General features: G+C 30.9%; 2 protein-coding genes across 5 annotated transcripts; one reads left to right on the top strand and one right to left on the bottom strand.

Moving 5' to 3' along the window:
• The first annotated feature begins 942 nt into the window (after positions 1-942).
• LOC107359206 (bestrophin-1-like) lies at positions 943-7,520 on the top strand. The gene is made up of 4 exons (XM_015925679.3): positions 943-2,075; positions 2,437-2,571; positions 2,773-3,094; positions 5,245-7,520. The coding sequence occupies exons 1-4, from the start codon at positions 1,897-1,899 to the stop codon at positions 6,931-6,933; spliced, it is 2,325 nt and encodes a 774-aa protein (XP_015781165.2). The 5' UTR covers positions 943-1,896; the 3' UTR covers positions 6,934-7,520.
• Positions 7,521-7,952: 432 nt separating this feature from the next.
• Positions 7,953-15,738, bottom strand: Spec2 (CDC42 small effector protein Spec2). 4 transcript variants are annotated; one of them, XM_089266722.1, is made up of 5 exons: positions 15,321-15,738; positions 10,817-10,940; positions 10,297-10,692; positions 10,096-10,185; positions 7,953-9,695 (listed from the first exon to the last, which is right to left on the bottom strand). In XM_089266722.1, the coding sequence occupies exons 3-5, from the start codon at positions 10,351-10,353 to the stop codon at positions 9,624-9,626; spliced, it is 219 nt and encodes a 72-aa protein (XP_089122848.1). In that variant the 5' UTR covers positions 10,354-10,692; positions 10,817-10,940; positions 15,321-15,738; the 3' UTR covers positions 7,953-9,623. The 4 variants fall into 4 exon arrangements, with proteins under 4 accessions (XP_089122848.1, XP_089122841.1, XP_015781155.1 ...); XM_089266715.1 differs by having other exon boundaries at positions 10,096-10,188; positions 15,321-15,734; XM_015925669.2 differs by lacking the exon at positions 15,321-15,738 and adding an exon at positions 11,105-11,405 and having other exon boundaries at positions 10,096-10,188.
• Positions 15,739-15,905: the final 167 nt, after the last annotated feature.

The following is a 15,905-nucleotide window of genomic DNA, read 5'->3' as shown; positions in this document are numbered from 1 at the left end:
TTGAAAGTTTAAGTCAAAAAAATTACTAATACAAATTACGGATAATATGAACTGATTCCCAAGTTTTTCTTCCGTAATGATTGTGACAAGGAAAAGTTTCAATTAAGCCTGAGGTTTGAATCTATCTAAAATGAATAATGCTAATGTATCTCAAAGCTATTTGAATTTTAATTTAGAATCATTTGTCCCATCTTGAAAGTGAAAGCAAAACTAAATTTACTAAATCAATCTTTTCTCAAATAAATTTGCGCTGAAAATATATTGCTACAAACAATTGGGAGCAACTTAAAAACATTACTGATTAACCTGATTTTTCTCGGTCAATCCTGTTTAAAAAGCATTAACAATTAATTGTAATGCAATCCAAATCAAGGTTAATCGAGAATTGATTTAGTACAAATCAACACCAGTGACTATTCAAAAAAAATCCATTCATTAAACTAGATTGATAGTTGATTGATTTGAACGGATCAAGGTACATTTTAGTAAGCACAGTTTATGTTACATTATTAAATAAGTTATGGTCTCCAAAAATCTACTTTTTATATTTATTGATTAAGGACTCATTTTTTGGAAATATATTCAACTATGAGGACAATTTTGTTTAAGTATTAGGTTGCTCGAAAAAGTTAGCTTATGAAGTGACCTCTTATACAGAAACAGAAAATTTCACTCCTTGAAAAAGGGTATTTTCTGGTTGCCATTGAAAGTTAAACCAGAAAAATAAGTTTGATGAAAAAATCTGGTTCAAATTATGAAAGGTGTATAGTTAGTGGAGGAAGTCGGACCTTCATAGAAAACTGTCCCGACTATAATTTATTATCGATATGTGCAGAGGAAAGAAATCTAAAATTAATACTGAAACTGGAATCCATTTTATTGCATATGGTTACAGAATAATCGGCATTTAAAATCACTAAATCACTTTAATTAAACCGTTAGATGAGTCCCATCATGAAAGATTAACTGTGTCTGTAGTTATAGTTTAATATTACTCCACTAGATGTCACTTTCTGTTGTGAAATAAAATAAAATTGTTTATCATTAAAAAAATTACTCCAAGCATTGGACATGGAAAATGTGGTGAAATTGGAAAGATGTTAAATCCAAAGTATATATAAATCTTTTTCTTTATCAATGAAAAAAGTCTCTCAGCTGTAATATCCTTCAACATCTTATTCCCATTGAAAAGAAGCGTCACATTTGATTCACCTTTGCTCTCAAATTCATCTCAATTTCCATCAATATCGTCCTTTGATGATGAGATCTTAATCCTTTTTTATTCTTACCCTTTCACCTTTTAACCACAACCTCCTAGTCTAGGCTTTTATTCAAGTTATATAATTAATCTGAAGTCGTTCCTTCTATTTATCAAAACCAATGGAAGTAAAATGAATTGACCAAAAACAACAAAACTTCAAGCCAAGTGATAATGTTAACCTCAATGTGAACATGAAAACCAGAAAAGTGCTTTTATAGTCTAACCATTTGGTTTTTGTTTAATATTCCAGTTGTTTATATTTCTATTGGTCTACTTATTATCGACTTGATGATTACCAACTGACTCAATCTCATCATTTTTGTGCTACAAAACCAACTCTCATTGTTATTAATCTGGAAAAGGGAATTTTGGGTTAAAAGGGAATAAAAAGTGTCTTTACAATGTCAATCTATTTTCATATTGGGACACTTTTCACTTCTCTTATTTAATCCAATTTTTCCCTTCAGTATACACAAATTTATTGATTACAATTTTGTCTTTATTCAATCTTCCCATCTAATATTACCGTAACAAACAAATCAATTTATAAGTTTACAAGGAAAGAGTCCATCAAGTGAACACATAAAGTAATAACATCAAAAATCTCATCTCTAATTGAATGAGCAATACTAATCATGACTATAACCTATTCACTATCCGTTGCAAATGCTCGTCTTACTGGTTTCAGTCGATTACTGTTGAGATGGAAAGGTTCAATTTATAAGCTTCTCTATCGTGAAATAGCAATATTTTGTGCTGCCTACTATGGACTCAGCGGTACTTATCGATATCTACTTTCTGATTCCCAGCGAACGTAAGTTTAAAATGATTTTACACAATCAATATTTCCCACCATTTTTCATTTCACTCTTTAGCTTTCAGTTTCAATTGCATTTTCTGGAAAACTTATTCAACAATCATTCTCTATCAAAAACAATTCTTCATGTGATTTCTATTCCTCAATAATTCCTTTAGATACATTGGATACCTTAAAATATGAAACTGTTAGTTTAGCAACACATATTGATTTTTTTACGAGACTTTGTTTTGGTTTTTCAAATCATGTGTCTCAAGGGCTGTATCGTATTTCCTTAAATGGCGTTGAATGACTTTTAATTATGTGTTTACTATTTTATTTCCACTATTTAATAAATTGTTTTTGCTTTTTTCTACAGACTTTTTGAAAAATTATCTTTATATTGTGAAGCTTTTACACATTACATTCCACTTTCATTTGTCCTGGGTTTTTATGTTACTTTGGTTGTTGGACGCTGGTGGCAGCAATATATGCAAATACCCTGGCCTGATAAGTGAGTTAACTTAGTTTCTGTAATTAAACGTAATTCAAGCATTCCGATTCAATCTTCACCCCTGCCTGATGAATGTTTGATGAAACTCCATAAATATTGCACAAACTTAGATGTAACCTGATCCTGTTTGCTTCATCAAAGTCTTAATATTTTTCGTTTTATTGTACAAATTTCTAACATTCATTTATTATCTCTCCTTAGAAGCTTGATGCTGATCGCAGGCCACATCCATGGGACAGATGAAAGAGGTCGAATGATAAGACGAACCTTAGCTCGCTACTTATTACTAATGCAAGTGTTTACCTGTCAGGCTGTTTCGATTGCCATTTTCAAGCGATTCCCAACTCTTGATCACATTGAAGATGCTGGATTTATTACACCAGAAGAGCGTGAAGCTTACGAACGAGTTCCAAGTGATCATGGTAAATGGTGGGTTCCAGCTCAATGGTTTTCAACATTGGCCATTAAAGCACGTAAAGAGGGTCGCATAAAACATGACATTTTCCTGTATCAAATATTAGAGGTGAGCTAAATACTTTCACCTTCCAATCATTATCCTATTACCTTTCATCCTAAACCTTTTACCTTAACCATATTGCCAGTCTTATCAATTACGTTAATCAATGTAGACACTCAAATGGTTTTTATAATAAAATTACTAATGATGCTGATCAAAATACAATTTCCTAAGATCACATGTACATAAATATATTATCTATGAAATTATGTAGGGAAACATTATCTCAACCTTTTCTTTTTGTTCCCTAACTTTCTTGCTTTCCCTCTCTTTCTCTCTTCCATCTCTAATATCACATTTCCTTTGCCTACTACCATGATATATTGATCACTTCATTCTGAGCCATTCTTGTTTCAACCAGTAAAATTCAGTTGATACCAAGCCTACAATTTGTTTTGCTTTTCAATTTTCTAGTCTTTCATTACACCACCAAAGCCACCAAGTTTTTAATAAAATGTTACCAACTTTACATCGTTTATGTTTACATTGAGCCAACAATGAAAACTGATTTATCTTAATTGTTGTTTACAATCACTAAACCATTAAATCATTTCCTATTGAATTTTATTCACCTTATGACCAAACCATTTTTCCTGGCGCTTTTTTAATCATTCTTAATGTTTCCAAACCTTTTCAAGTTGAATCCATCTACCAGAATCATTATAACATCTAACCTGAAATGATTATTTATAGAGATTTCAGGTTAACTCCCATGATAGTTTACTGATTCTAATACTTTGTTAGTTTCAACATTTACAGATCAGCTGACATTTAAGTAGATAATCAATAGAAATATGTTGTAAATGTTAGAAAGTGTTAATAATAGATTGACCTGGACAATAATATCAAGTTGCTTTTTTTCAGCATGATAAACTAACATCTTGCGTTTACCTTTGTTCAATTGAAATTAATCACAATGGGAAGTTTTACTCAAGTAATGCATTTGATTTTTTGTTCAACATTTTTTGATAGAATCAAGCTTTCTATTATTATTGAATTCAATCGAGATTGCCTTTGATGCATTGCTTTGATTTAGAAACAAATAATCCAATGGTTTGTTATTGATGATTTTATTTAGTTGATTTAGTCCTCAAATAGGCTTTTATTAGTTTATCATTCAACTTTGACATTTAGTTCATATTTGAACAGGTTAAAGATGAACTTTCCCTTGTCTCTTACTGATGAAACAATCAGATTTTTATTGAAAATTGTCGGTTTAATGAAAATTTCATTATACTTTCATCAACGATAAGATTAATACAATTATTATGATTTATTTTGTTGCTATTTAAATGTCACTCATTTTCAACAATTTAAAGTAAACTGTAAAGATCAGATTAAATGCTGTTATTGAATAAAATATTGTAATATTGTTAAACTTTCATGTTATTTTCATGAGCTTAATCAATCAGTTGAATGATTTATTTACTATTAATAGGTTCTTATTTTTCGTGATCATCTTTTCTTCATCATTATTCAATAAAACTTAGGTTGTTATTTACCGGTGTTATCAACGTGACTTGATTTGTATTTATTAGATTTTTGCTTTCTGATTTAATATAATCTCTGATTTGTTGAGTTTGTGCATACTCAAAATCAAGAATTAGTGATTTATCGTTAAATAATTTGAAATAAGTGTCAATTTATGCAACAAACTGTTTGGTTAAATGTATTTTGATGACAATCTAAAGCTATCCAAAACGATTAAGGATTTAGTGTTAAATGTTAAAAGGCTATAATATTAACTTGACCAAAATAGTGTTGGCAGTTTGACTTCAATCACCTAGAAAGCCAATTATTATGTAAATAGTAAGTTATAATAGTTAAAATGAAACTATTATCTAATATCTCTGAAAGCCAATTTTAGATATTTTTGAATTTACTGAATTTTCATGATAAAATTAAAATTTTACCTGAAAAATTTCGATTTGATCAAAAGAGTATTCTTGTTTAGTTGCAATTCTGAACCAACACACCTCTTAATTTTCTGGCTCATTAAATTGTGAGCTTGGTAGGACTCCGAGACTGACAAACAGTCAGAATCCATTCATTTTAGTTTAGCCCACGTAATATTGATCAACAATTTGTTTTTTCTATTACATTTTTTTTGCATAAATCTAATTTAAATTTATTTATCTTCTTTTATTGATGAATAGGAACTTCATATTCAAAGAGGCTATTGTGGAATGATGTTTGCTTACGATTGGATCTCAATCCCTTTGGTTTACACACAGACAGTGACCATAGCAACTTACACTTATTTTCTGGCTACTTTAATGGGTCGTCAATATCTTGATCCATCAAAAGGTTACCAAGGTCATGAGGTTGACCTTTACGTTCCTGTTTTCACAGTTCTCGAATTTTTCTTTTTCATGGGTTGGTTAAAGGTTGCTGAACAGCTGATTAATGGTTACGGAGAGGATGACGATGATTTTGATCTTCATTGGTGCCTTGAAAGAAACACGGTTCTCTCTTATCATATTGTTGACAATATGTATTCAAATAATCCAAGATTGACAAGAGACAAATTCTGGGATGATCCAAAGCCTGTCTTACCTCACACTAAATCATCATTATACTTTAGAAGAGCACCTTTCCTGGGTTCAGCAATGAATTTAAATCTTGACCCTGAAGAGGTTGAAATTGTGACAATGCCTCCAATCGACGAGGAAGAGGTCGACCAAATGTATACCTCGACTCCAGCTTCACCCAACTTGGTTGAGGCTGAAGGCAATGAAGGTAATACTGGACGTACAAATGAACAGGGGAAAAATGAAAAGGACAACAAAGAAGAAGTTTCATCAAGGCATCGATTTCTTCCCAGTTTACGTCCACCTGGCATGAGAATTGGTCAATCGTGTGATAACGTCTCTAAAGGTCCATTTAATAGACCTGCGCATAGTGAGAAAGGTGGCTTTTTTTCCATTTTTCCTCCCTTTTTACTGGAAACACCGCCACAGAAACGTAATCGAACCATTTCGCTAGCTGAATCTATGAATCGTAATTGTATTAATATGCATGAAATGGCTGGACGAACTGGTCGAACTGGAGGAGGAACCGATACTCCAGTTAATAATTACCATTCAGCTCGAGTTGGTCTTCCAGTTGTACATAGTGATATTGGTGTTCGAATGGGCGTTTTAGGTTCAACTGGATTATCGTATCCTGGTAATAATGAACTAAATGGACCGTCAAGTGCCAGTGGTTTAATGTTTCGTCCTTCGCCCACAATCGATGCCATTTCACGTAAAGACTCAGGTTCAATTGATATTAGGTCTATGAATGATGAAGACTTTAATGGTTCCAGTAATGCAATTTCAGCGTCTTCATCACGTTATCGTTTAGCTTCAATTGAGGCAAAAGAAAACGCTCGTTTTAATCAAAGTTTCCTCAATGGACCGAAAACACCAGTCAATGCATATTTTCCAAGCCATTTAAGTTTACCCATTCAACCTGATTCGCCTGAACTTGAGCAAGTGGTCAATAAATTGTCTGAAATAACTTCAGCATTGCCAAATATTGAACCAGGTTCACCTACATCAGTCAATGAAATTTCCCGACGCAATTCAAAAGTTCACTCTGTTGCTGAAGAAACTGAGCTTGATGAAGATGAAAAGGATATCGATGATGAAACTACCATTCGAGCTAAAATAATTGACAAGGAATCGGCAAAAAATAATGATAATTCTGGAAACAATCGATTAACAATTGATTCAGGTTCATCATCTGATTCTACTTCGTCTCAAGACAGTTTCTCTCCATTTGCATCCAATGAAGGAACAGTAACAAGTATGACGGAATTGCTTGCTGTAGAGAAAAAGATGGAACAGAAGGAAAAATATTGATTAATTTATTAATTGTAAATAGTTTTGTTGAATTTCCAAAGAGTCATAATGATTTACAATTTTTCTTCAATTGTATGGTTAAAATCCTTGAGAAATTAGGATTTTCAAAGTGATAAATTGCCTCTAAAGCCATTTAACTTTTTTAATGAATTAACCTAAAGCTATTCACCAAATTTAACATTTAATTCCACCGCCGTCATCATCATGTTTTCATTGTTATATGATCACATTCACTGCAATTACTTTGGGCTCGTCTGTTAGATCAATTTTAATCAACAAACGGGAACATGCGATCGAATTTTGTTTTGTTTTTTGGATCTTCTTCAAAAGAAACTCTCAATCCAAGAAACATCTTGTAAATTCATCAAATCAAATATTATTCCCATCATTGTACATAAATTTGTCATTCATCATCATTGTTTAAATCATTAATCAATTTTTAACTCAATTGCCAATCGAACTTTATTCGAGTCATTAAATCTTGAAAATGCTACTCAAAACGTCCAAGCATTCCAATCATTGCAATATTGTTGGCAATAAAAATAGTCATTTATCTTCCATTAATAAAAGAGTCTAATTTGCTTAAATTTTTCATGTTAACCGCGAGAATTCATTAAACTATATCTGATATTAATCAAATTACAGAAGATTTTTTGCTAAAAGTCGATCTCAAATATCTAGAAATAGGTTTAAAATAAGCTTTATACCAATATTTATACAAAGTTATGATGATAGTGAATCCAATCAATGAGCGGAAATGATTTGCAATAATTTTAATCAAGTTGAGTGTTTCAGCTCAGCTGATTATTGATTTTTCCAACAATTTCATCAGAGTTTAAACGAGTACATCATAAGCATTGTTGTCTAATTTGAGATTCAGGTATTGGTGATTGGTTTCGTCTTAGAAAATTTTTCCAATTTCATGATGAATACGGAAGCAAATCAGTTGATTGAACTATCTATTTAATCAAATAGTTATCCGATTGTGGTCAGAGTTAGATTAATGACACTTTTTACAATTAGTTGCAATTTATTTATTCATATCATTATATTTATAAAAATGTTTTCAGAGGCTAACTCTTTCGTTAGTGAACAATTTGATTAGTAATAATCAGTATTAACACTATAGTAATAACATATTTAAATATTCATGAATGAAATCGAGAATCAAATTTAATTAGTATAATATAGCTATTTATAATAGTGATAGTAAGATGATGGAGTTTTAATGAGAAAGAAACTTAAGATGATTATGATGGTAAGAGTGATTGGAAAGGATATCAAGGAGGTATGAAGTTGAAATATTTTTCTCAACATCAACAAAACCGTATCATTTGATTTACAAACATTAGGCTTTTATAATTCCAGTTCTAGTTAATTATATTGGTTTTGAGAATCAGCTTTTTTCATTGGGAGTTAAAACATTAAGATGTTGAAACTTCTACACTGAAACATATTACTCTAATGAACTATACTCATACACTCTAATTGAGTGCTAATATCAAGTTGCATGTTGTGAGTAAAAGATGAAATGAATGTAGCGCTATCGAAGGAAGATTTTGATTTGACTATCGCTAGAGAAATTGGCCAATCCTCTCTCAATCACAATAATATGGCTTGGTTTTAATGATTATCAATTTTTCATCTTTTTAGTCTTTTTCACGTTATCCACCAAGCACCGTATTTGAGACTAGAGCTTTATGGACTCATGATGAGGAAAGATACTTTTGTTTGCAGAGTTTAATTGTAGTTGAGATAAATGTTTTGATGGATGAGTGGTCCGGAGAAACGAGACAGGAAAAGATGGAAGATTAACCTAGCAGAGGCACATAAAGTTAGATTGTGCTAGGCTTTTCCATATCTGGATAATTTCCGGGGATAATCCTCACTGACCATGATGAAAGTAACAAAAACATGGCTTTTGTTTTTTTGGTGAGAAAAAAATGGATTCTATAGACCCGCTTTGCAGAAAGAATAACAAAACCATGGAAAAGTTGTCGATGCATGAAACCATGTTTTCTTGAAAGATGTGTTATGTGATTCGATGTCAATTTATGATCAGTTGTTGAAGGATTGATGAAATCAGGGTAAGAGTATAATTATTCTTTTCCATTTTCAACCGATGACTTTGATAAATTCAAATGGTTAATCCACAGGATGGTAATAAGATGATATTAGCTGAAGGATTTTTCTCTTCTAACAAATCGAGAGTGAGTCTTTGAATAAACACAGCTGAATAGGCAATTTGAGACTGGGTATTGAAACGAAGTAAATGTAAATTATCAGGTAGGAATAACATTTTTCTAAATTTCTTAAAAATGTCAAATGCCATTTTTAAAACAACAGCTATTTCAACCGCAGCTTTTCATCCACGCCAGTATACTTAAGTTTAACTGGTTTAGGATGTTGTTTAACGATTTAGATTTATGGCATCACGGTTTATCAGGCTAGAAGATGATTCATTAAGAAATATTCTATGTAAGAATTTAAGTATTGATGGTTTAGGTATCAGTTTGCTAAAATGAAGTTTAAAGGATGATCGGTGGAGATTGTCCTGACCGAAAATTGGTGATGATTTGGTTTTTGACTTATTCTTGAGGGATTGAATTTTCTTCTTTCGATGTTGAGAGACAATCATCAGACATAATTTTAATTTAATTAATTGTAATTATATATATATAAGCTAAATACTATTTTACACTGACTGGTATTGCATATTCATATCCTCCTTTAGAGGCCAGTTGATTCTGGAGATCATCAATCTAAAAGAAACAGAAGAAAGCAGGAATTAGTAAAAAAAATAAAATATTTCAAATCGATCACATTGGTGCTGATAATTATTGTTACGTATGTTAAAAATTAATGAATAAATTATAATGTTCAATGAAAAGTGACAATTCATAAGGTTAAATCAAATATAAGGAAGTGAACAAGTATCATAAGAAATCAAAGCAGAAAAATAATTCAAGATGAGGGTGGCAACGAGATTAATAGGGTTTCTTAATGTTGGATGCAAACATGCGGGTTAAATATCCGGATGAAAGTGACTTAGATTCGTTCTAATGAATGCATTGATACCACTAAAGATTAAAATAAGATTTCTTTTGAATTAACCATTATATCTAAATAAGCACCAATATGAGTAACGTAGGATGAACATACATGAGAAGACATCTCGCCGAAACCAACATGTGCTGTGTGCTTGAAGTTCGTTGGACTTCCAATCATAGATCTATCAATTCTTCTACGCCTCTTCTGGGATTGATGGTTGAACCAATGGAAGGAATACATAAAATAGATGGAAAAGATAAAAATTAGATTAGCAAAAGAGTCAGATTTCGTTACCACTGATTAGTCACTCACCGAGCGAGTTTGCTGGGTAACACAGCAAGTGAAACATTGAACAAGCATATCACTCATCTTGGTTGTCTTTGATAGGTTGATTTAGAATGGAATAGAAAATAGTAAACAAATATAGTTTTATAGCAGTAATAACGATGTTAAAGTCAATTTAACTGGAAAATTAAAATGTTGGAAGTTAATGATGAATTAAAACACATTATTCCACAAAATCGTGGTTCAAATTAGAGGTTAAATGGAGTTCAGTAGTTCAGATGATTGGTGATGATGAGCCTTGCTTTTGGGTTTGTTGATGAACTGGGGAATCACACCAGTGTTGCGAATAATTAATACAAGTATGCTGTAAAGTTGGTATTTAGCATCAATCAATCAGATAAATATAGTAGAAAGTGAAAACACCTATAAAAAAAGGTAAAATCGGATGAATAAATATTAGTTGGCACGTTATTACAGTAGACAATGGGAAACTGAGGTTCATCAAATAGTGACACTAATTTGAGGAATAAACCAGCGAAACTTGTACCTCTTGGCTTTTTTTGTTATCAAACAGGCACAAAAAATCTTTTGATCTTGGCACTCGTTTTAATTTACTGTTTCTTGGTTAATCGATTGAAAATTTTGATACTCGATGAAGCGTAGAATCCAGTCTGATTGAAGAAAATAAGAGGGGAAGAAAAACATGAATAAAAACATTAGAAACAAAAAAGTGAATCGAGATGCAGCAGTATAAAAAATAAACTTAAATAGGATCAATCATGATATGGTTCAATGGTAAGAGGGTGCTAATGAAGCTCTTATAATAACCACGTACTTTCAATAATTTCTTCAGACCATTTGAAGTGAAAATATTATTGTGGCTGAGGATAAAAATGTCCAAAAAACATCACAATGATTAAACTAAAATGTGTAGTAACCCTTCTTTGCTTTGTAATTAACAGGTAACATATAATAAAGCGAATGGACTTGAGATGATTGAACAAATGGTAGAAAAAGAAAGACTAGTCTTGTGTTTTGTTGAATGTTGAAGATAAATGTGTTGGTTAAAGTTGAAGATAAAGAAAGAAGGCGACAATCTTTTCACTAGTAAAGAAGAGAAAGATGTGCTATATAGACAAAGAGTAAAGGAAGAAGAGAGAGCAATTCAATACTAACTCTGATCCAAAATTTTTTTTTGGTGTCAGAAGATGGCGCGAGAAAGAGACTCTTTCTTTTTACTTTCTTTACAAATTTTTTACTCTCTTTTTCTCTTTCATTTCTCTTTCTTTTCACCATTAAAAATTAAGTTAACACAATTAATACCAACATTAGAAAAGGCTTTTTTGACTACTTTTCAATCATTTTAAGATTATTTTAATTGATTTTGATGATTTTGATGCTATGATTTCTTATTTAATGATAAATTTGTAATGATTTAACCGACAAATTTCACTTTAATTAACAAAATCTGGCCTAATCAAGCAAAAGTCTATCAAAAAGTTTTTTCATCATTCTATTACAGTTTTGGGACTATTTTGATTATTCTGTTAAGGAATTCTGTATTGATTTTAGGGAATCTACCTCCATATAAAGCAAATGGTGAATAACTTGTCGTTAGTATAATGTTGGGTAGATCTATCGGTTAAAAAATTTACCATTGAATTATGAATCTAAGCACTAAAAGAATGAATACCAGTCCTAACAGTCCCAAAACTGTAATAGAATGATGAAAAAAACTTTTTGATAGACTTTTGCTTGATTAGGCCAGATTTTGTTAATTAAAGTGAAATTTGTCGGTTAAATCATTACAAATTTATCATTAAATAAGAAATCATAGCATCAAAATCATCAAAATCAATTAAAATAATCTTAAAATGATTGAAAAGTAGTCAAAAAAGCCTTTTCTAATGTTGGTATTAATTGTGTTAACTTAATTTTTAATGGTGAAAAGAAAGAGAAATGAAAGAGAAAAAGAGAGTAAAAAATTTGTAAAGAAAGTAAAAAGAAAGAGTCTCTTTCTCGCGCCATCTTCTGACACCAAAAAAAAATTTTGGTTTAGATTCACCATTGAATTGCACACTCTTCTTCCTTTACTCTTTGTATATAGATGATCAAAATGACTTTCAAAATTTGGTGAGGTTTAAAAATCAATCCAACAAGATGAACATAGATATAACTAGAAGATTTGAGAACAGTGAGTAGACCTTAAAGAAAAAGAGAAATAGAAATGTAAGAAAAAATATATCAAAATTAGAGATGATTTAGTGGCTTAAACAAGTCAATTTTTTCTTCTCATCCCTCACTTTTTCTCCTACCTTGCAAGATGACTGAAGCTGTGATCACTGGTATATGGAAAACAGTAGCTCATTCCCAATCAAAGAATCAAATAGATATAACGTCACTTAATGGAAGACGTTGATTACTTATAAAATTGACTGTAAGTTAATTAACAAAAACCAATTCAATTAAAAATAAAGCAACATTTTAAAGCAACAAAAACACAAAAACAGTTGTTTATTGCGCACAGCATAATTGGTAAAAGCTCAATTGATGAAATGAAAGATAAAGTGAGACAGTCAAAGAGAGAAAGAGAGAGAGAGAGAGATAAAGAGGGAGGAAAAATTAGAGGGGGTAAGAAAAAAAGAGGGAGGTTCAAAAAGCGATTTGAGTCTCTGTATTTAAAACTAACAAGCTGAGGCACGATCATGACTGATCGTAAATTTCTTTTAACCACCCGTGCTAACCGTCTTTTCACGGTATTGTCCATTGCCCAATCCAACACATCTACCAAATCAACAAAATCAACAAAACCAAACAACATCACTTTTTAAAATAACTTTTCTCAACAAAATTGTCCACTAAATTGTCCATCACTTTAGAGTGGCTTTTTTCACACGCATTTTCAAACAATTTTTATATAAGATCATCCACTACCCAAATCCACCAAATTTTTGACCACTTTGGTGATTAATAGTGGATGTGTTAGATGGTGTAAAAGTGGTCAACAAATAAATTAATTAAGGTGGTTAATTAAAAAAAATAAAAATGAAAATAATTTTCTCAAGAATCTGAGTTCTGGGTGGTAGATAATCTTATAAAAATTTGTTTGAAAATGTGGCGGAAAAAAGTGGTGGAAAAAGCCACTCTAAAGTGGACAATTTTGTTGAGAAAAGTTTCTTTAAAAAGTGATGTTGTTTGATTTTGTTGATTTGGTAGATGTGTTGGATTGAGTGGTGGACAATATGGTAAACAATACGGTGAAAAACCGGTAAAAAAACTGGTGAAAAAAGCCGGTCACCTCTTTACTCTTTACTCAAATGACAAAGTTTTACATAAAATCCTGGTCCAACAATCAACCATCAACCTGAATAACAAAAAAGTTTTTCCCCCTCTCTCAATGTTATTGGATACGGATTCTACATTTTTTCCCCCATTCTCTATTTTTATGAATTTCTCAGAGGTCATGAGATTCTGAGGTTAGGTTTTCTATTTTTCGGCGTTGTAGTTGAATCAGGGCTTTCAGACTGTGTAATTTTTTTTCTTGGAACCCGCTCAGTTTAGCCACAATTTTGACGCAAAAATTTGATACTTTGACTTTATATATTGTATAGATGTATAGATTGAAGCAATTTATCTTTCATTTTGTTTCACCTTCACAGTTTTTAATGTATGATAACAGAAATGATGAATTAAGATCAAGCAGTTTATAAATTGTCGTAAGTTATTAATAATAATTTCAACTTTTCAAGTTATCCAATATCAACTAATGATAATGATATAAGATAATAATTTGAGAGAGAGACTTTAAATATAATGTATAATTGACTGACAAAAAATTATCCCATTAAACGTTAACCAAGTTAGATAACCTTATCATACTTTAATTGTAGGTGGTTATAATTGTGTCTACTATGAATTACAATTAGTAACTAAGTTTAAAGGAAAGCCTTGGACCAACAATTTAGAGACGGATATTCATTTGAATGGTGAAATATGGTTAAAATTAATGATACCGATTGGTGCAGTTGCCATTACTTATTTGATTAACAATATATAAAAGGTCATTTATGGGTGATTCAAATGAAAATTGTTATCAACCTGATCAATATGAAGTCAATATGGTTAACCTTGTCCATTGTAATTATATAATGGATTCAGATGAATTGCCTTCTGGTTAATCATTAAGCTGGAAGATTATCATTTTTAAAAAGTGATTTTATATCAATTATTATGGTTGAAACGATAATCGGTGTTGGTTGATGGTGATGATTGAGGCCTAAATAACCCAAAACAAGTGATTGATGAACCAGTAATTGTTTCAATGTGTATCTAAATTGTTAACAACAGCAATACAATTGCAATTGTAACCCAAAGGAAATGTCAGTAGAGAAAAAAAGTGATCGATTTGGGTGTGAAAAAGATTTCTTTTTTTCCCTATTTTATGATGTTTTTGTTGCTTTTTTGTGTAACATCATCATGAATGTTATAATGGGTTAACAAGAGTTACAATTTGCTATCTGATTGTACAAAATTTTGACGCAAAAAGACTAAAATGTGTCACAATAAACACTAATAATACATATTACTAATCATAATATCGAGCAATATTCAGTTGAATCGGTTATATCAGATAAATGTAACTTTTTATGCATGAGAAATGGTATTGTGGACATTAATGTAAAGTAAATGAATAAATTAATCAAAAATAACGCATTGATATTCAACAAAAACAAAAACTATCGACTAATAATTATCTGACATTTTTTTACAGTTACGAGTGAAAAATGAATAAACCCTTTTTTGATATGGATTTGATAGCTTACAAATCAATAGCTTTTATATGCAAACAAAATAGCAACATACAGATGAGACAAAAATGCAGAAAGATGAAACATAATAACAGTTAATTGGTGATTAAATTATAACTTATCATCAATTTAAAGCTAAAAATTGTTGCACATTTGAGCTTGATCATGATTATCATGATTGTGATGGTTTTTTTGGTGAGTTAATTGAAAGGTAAAAATTGAAAAAAGCAGAACTTGACTTACCCTTAAAACATTTATCTATAGAGATGATCCGAGGTCGACTTGTGATGTCGGAACATTTAGATTAACCTTTATTTAAATGTGTGTTTCAGTTGATGTTGTTATGAAGTTATAAACAGACACTCAGTAATTAATAAGCATGATTAATTGGAAACATAATTGAATAAAAAAAACTGATGATTAAACAGTTTGGTTAATTTGTTGGCAAGTAAAAGTGAGGTGAGTAAAAGCTGGAAAAACATTGACATAGACTGGCAAAGGAAAGAGGTGAGTTAATGGAGGTTGATTTGAGCGACTCTAAATTTTCACAGTCAATTGTTCATTAACCTCACCTTTTCCTCTCTTCATTGATTCATTTACCAATGTTCGATATCAATATGATGAACAATTAATGAAATCAAGATTGTTCAATCATTGAAAGTAATTATCTAAACAGACAGAAAAGGTTGATATTTTATAAATTGCTTGGTTATTTCATTTGAAGGGGCAAACTCTGAGTGATGGATAAAAGCAAATACAATTTTCAGATCACAGATTTGATTCTAGTTTTAGATTAATCACAATTTAAAATCTATTGGTTAAGTTGAA

This window comes from Tetranychus urticae, chromosome 1 (genome assembly GCF_039701765.1).
Source record: "Tetranychus urticae isolate SD_2017Ah chromosome 1, NJAU_TeUrti_SD_1.0, whole genome shotgun sequence".
Classification (NCBI taxonomy): domain Eukaryota; kingdom Metazoa; phylum Arthropoda; class Arachnida; order Trombidiformes; family Tetranychidae; genus Tetranychus; species Tetranychus urticae.
The sequence above is the reverse complement of the archived record's forward strand: the minus strand, read 5'-3'. Positions and strand labels throughout refer to the sequence as shown.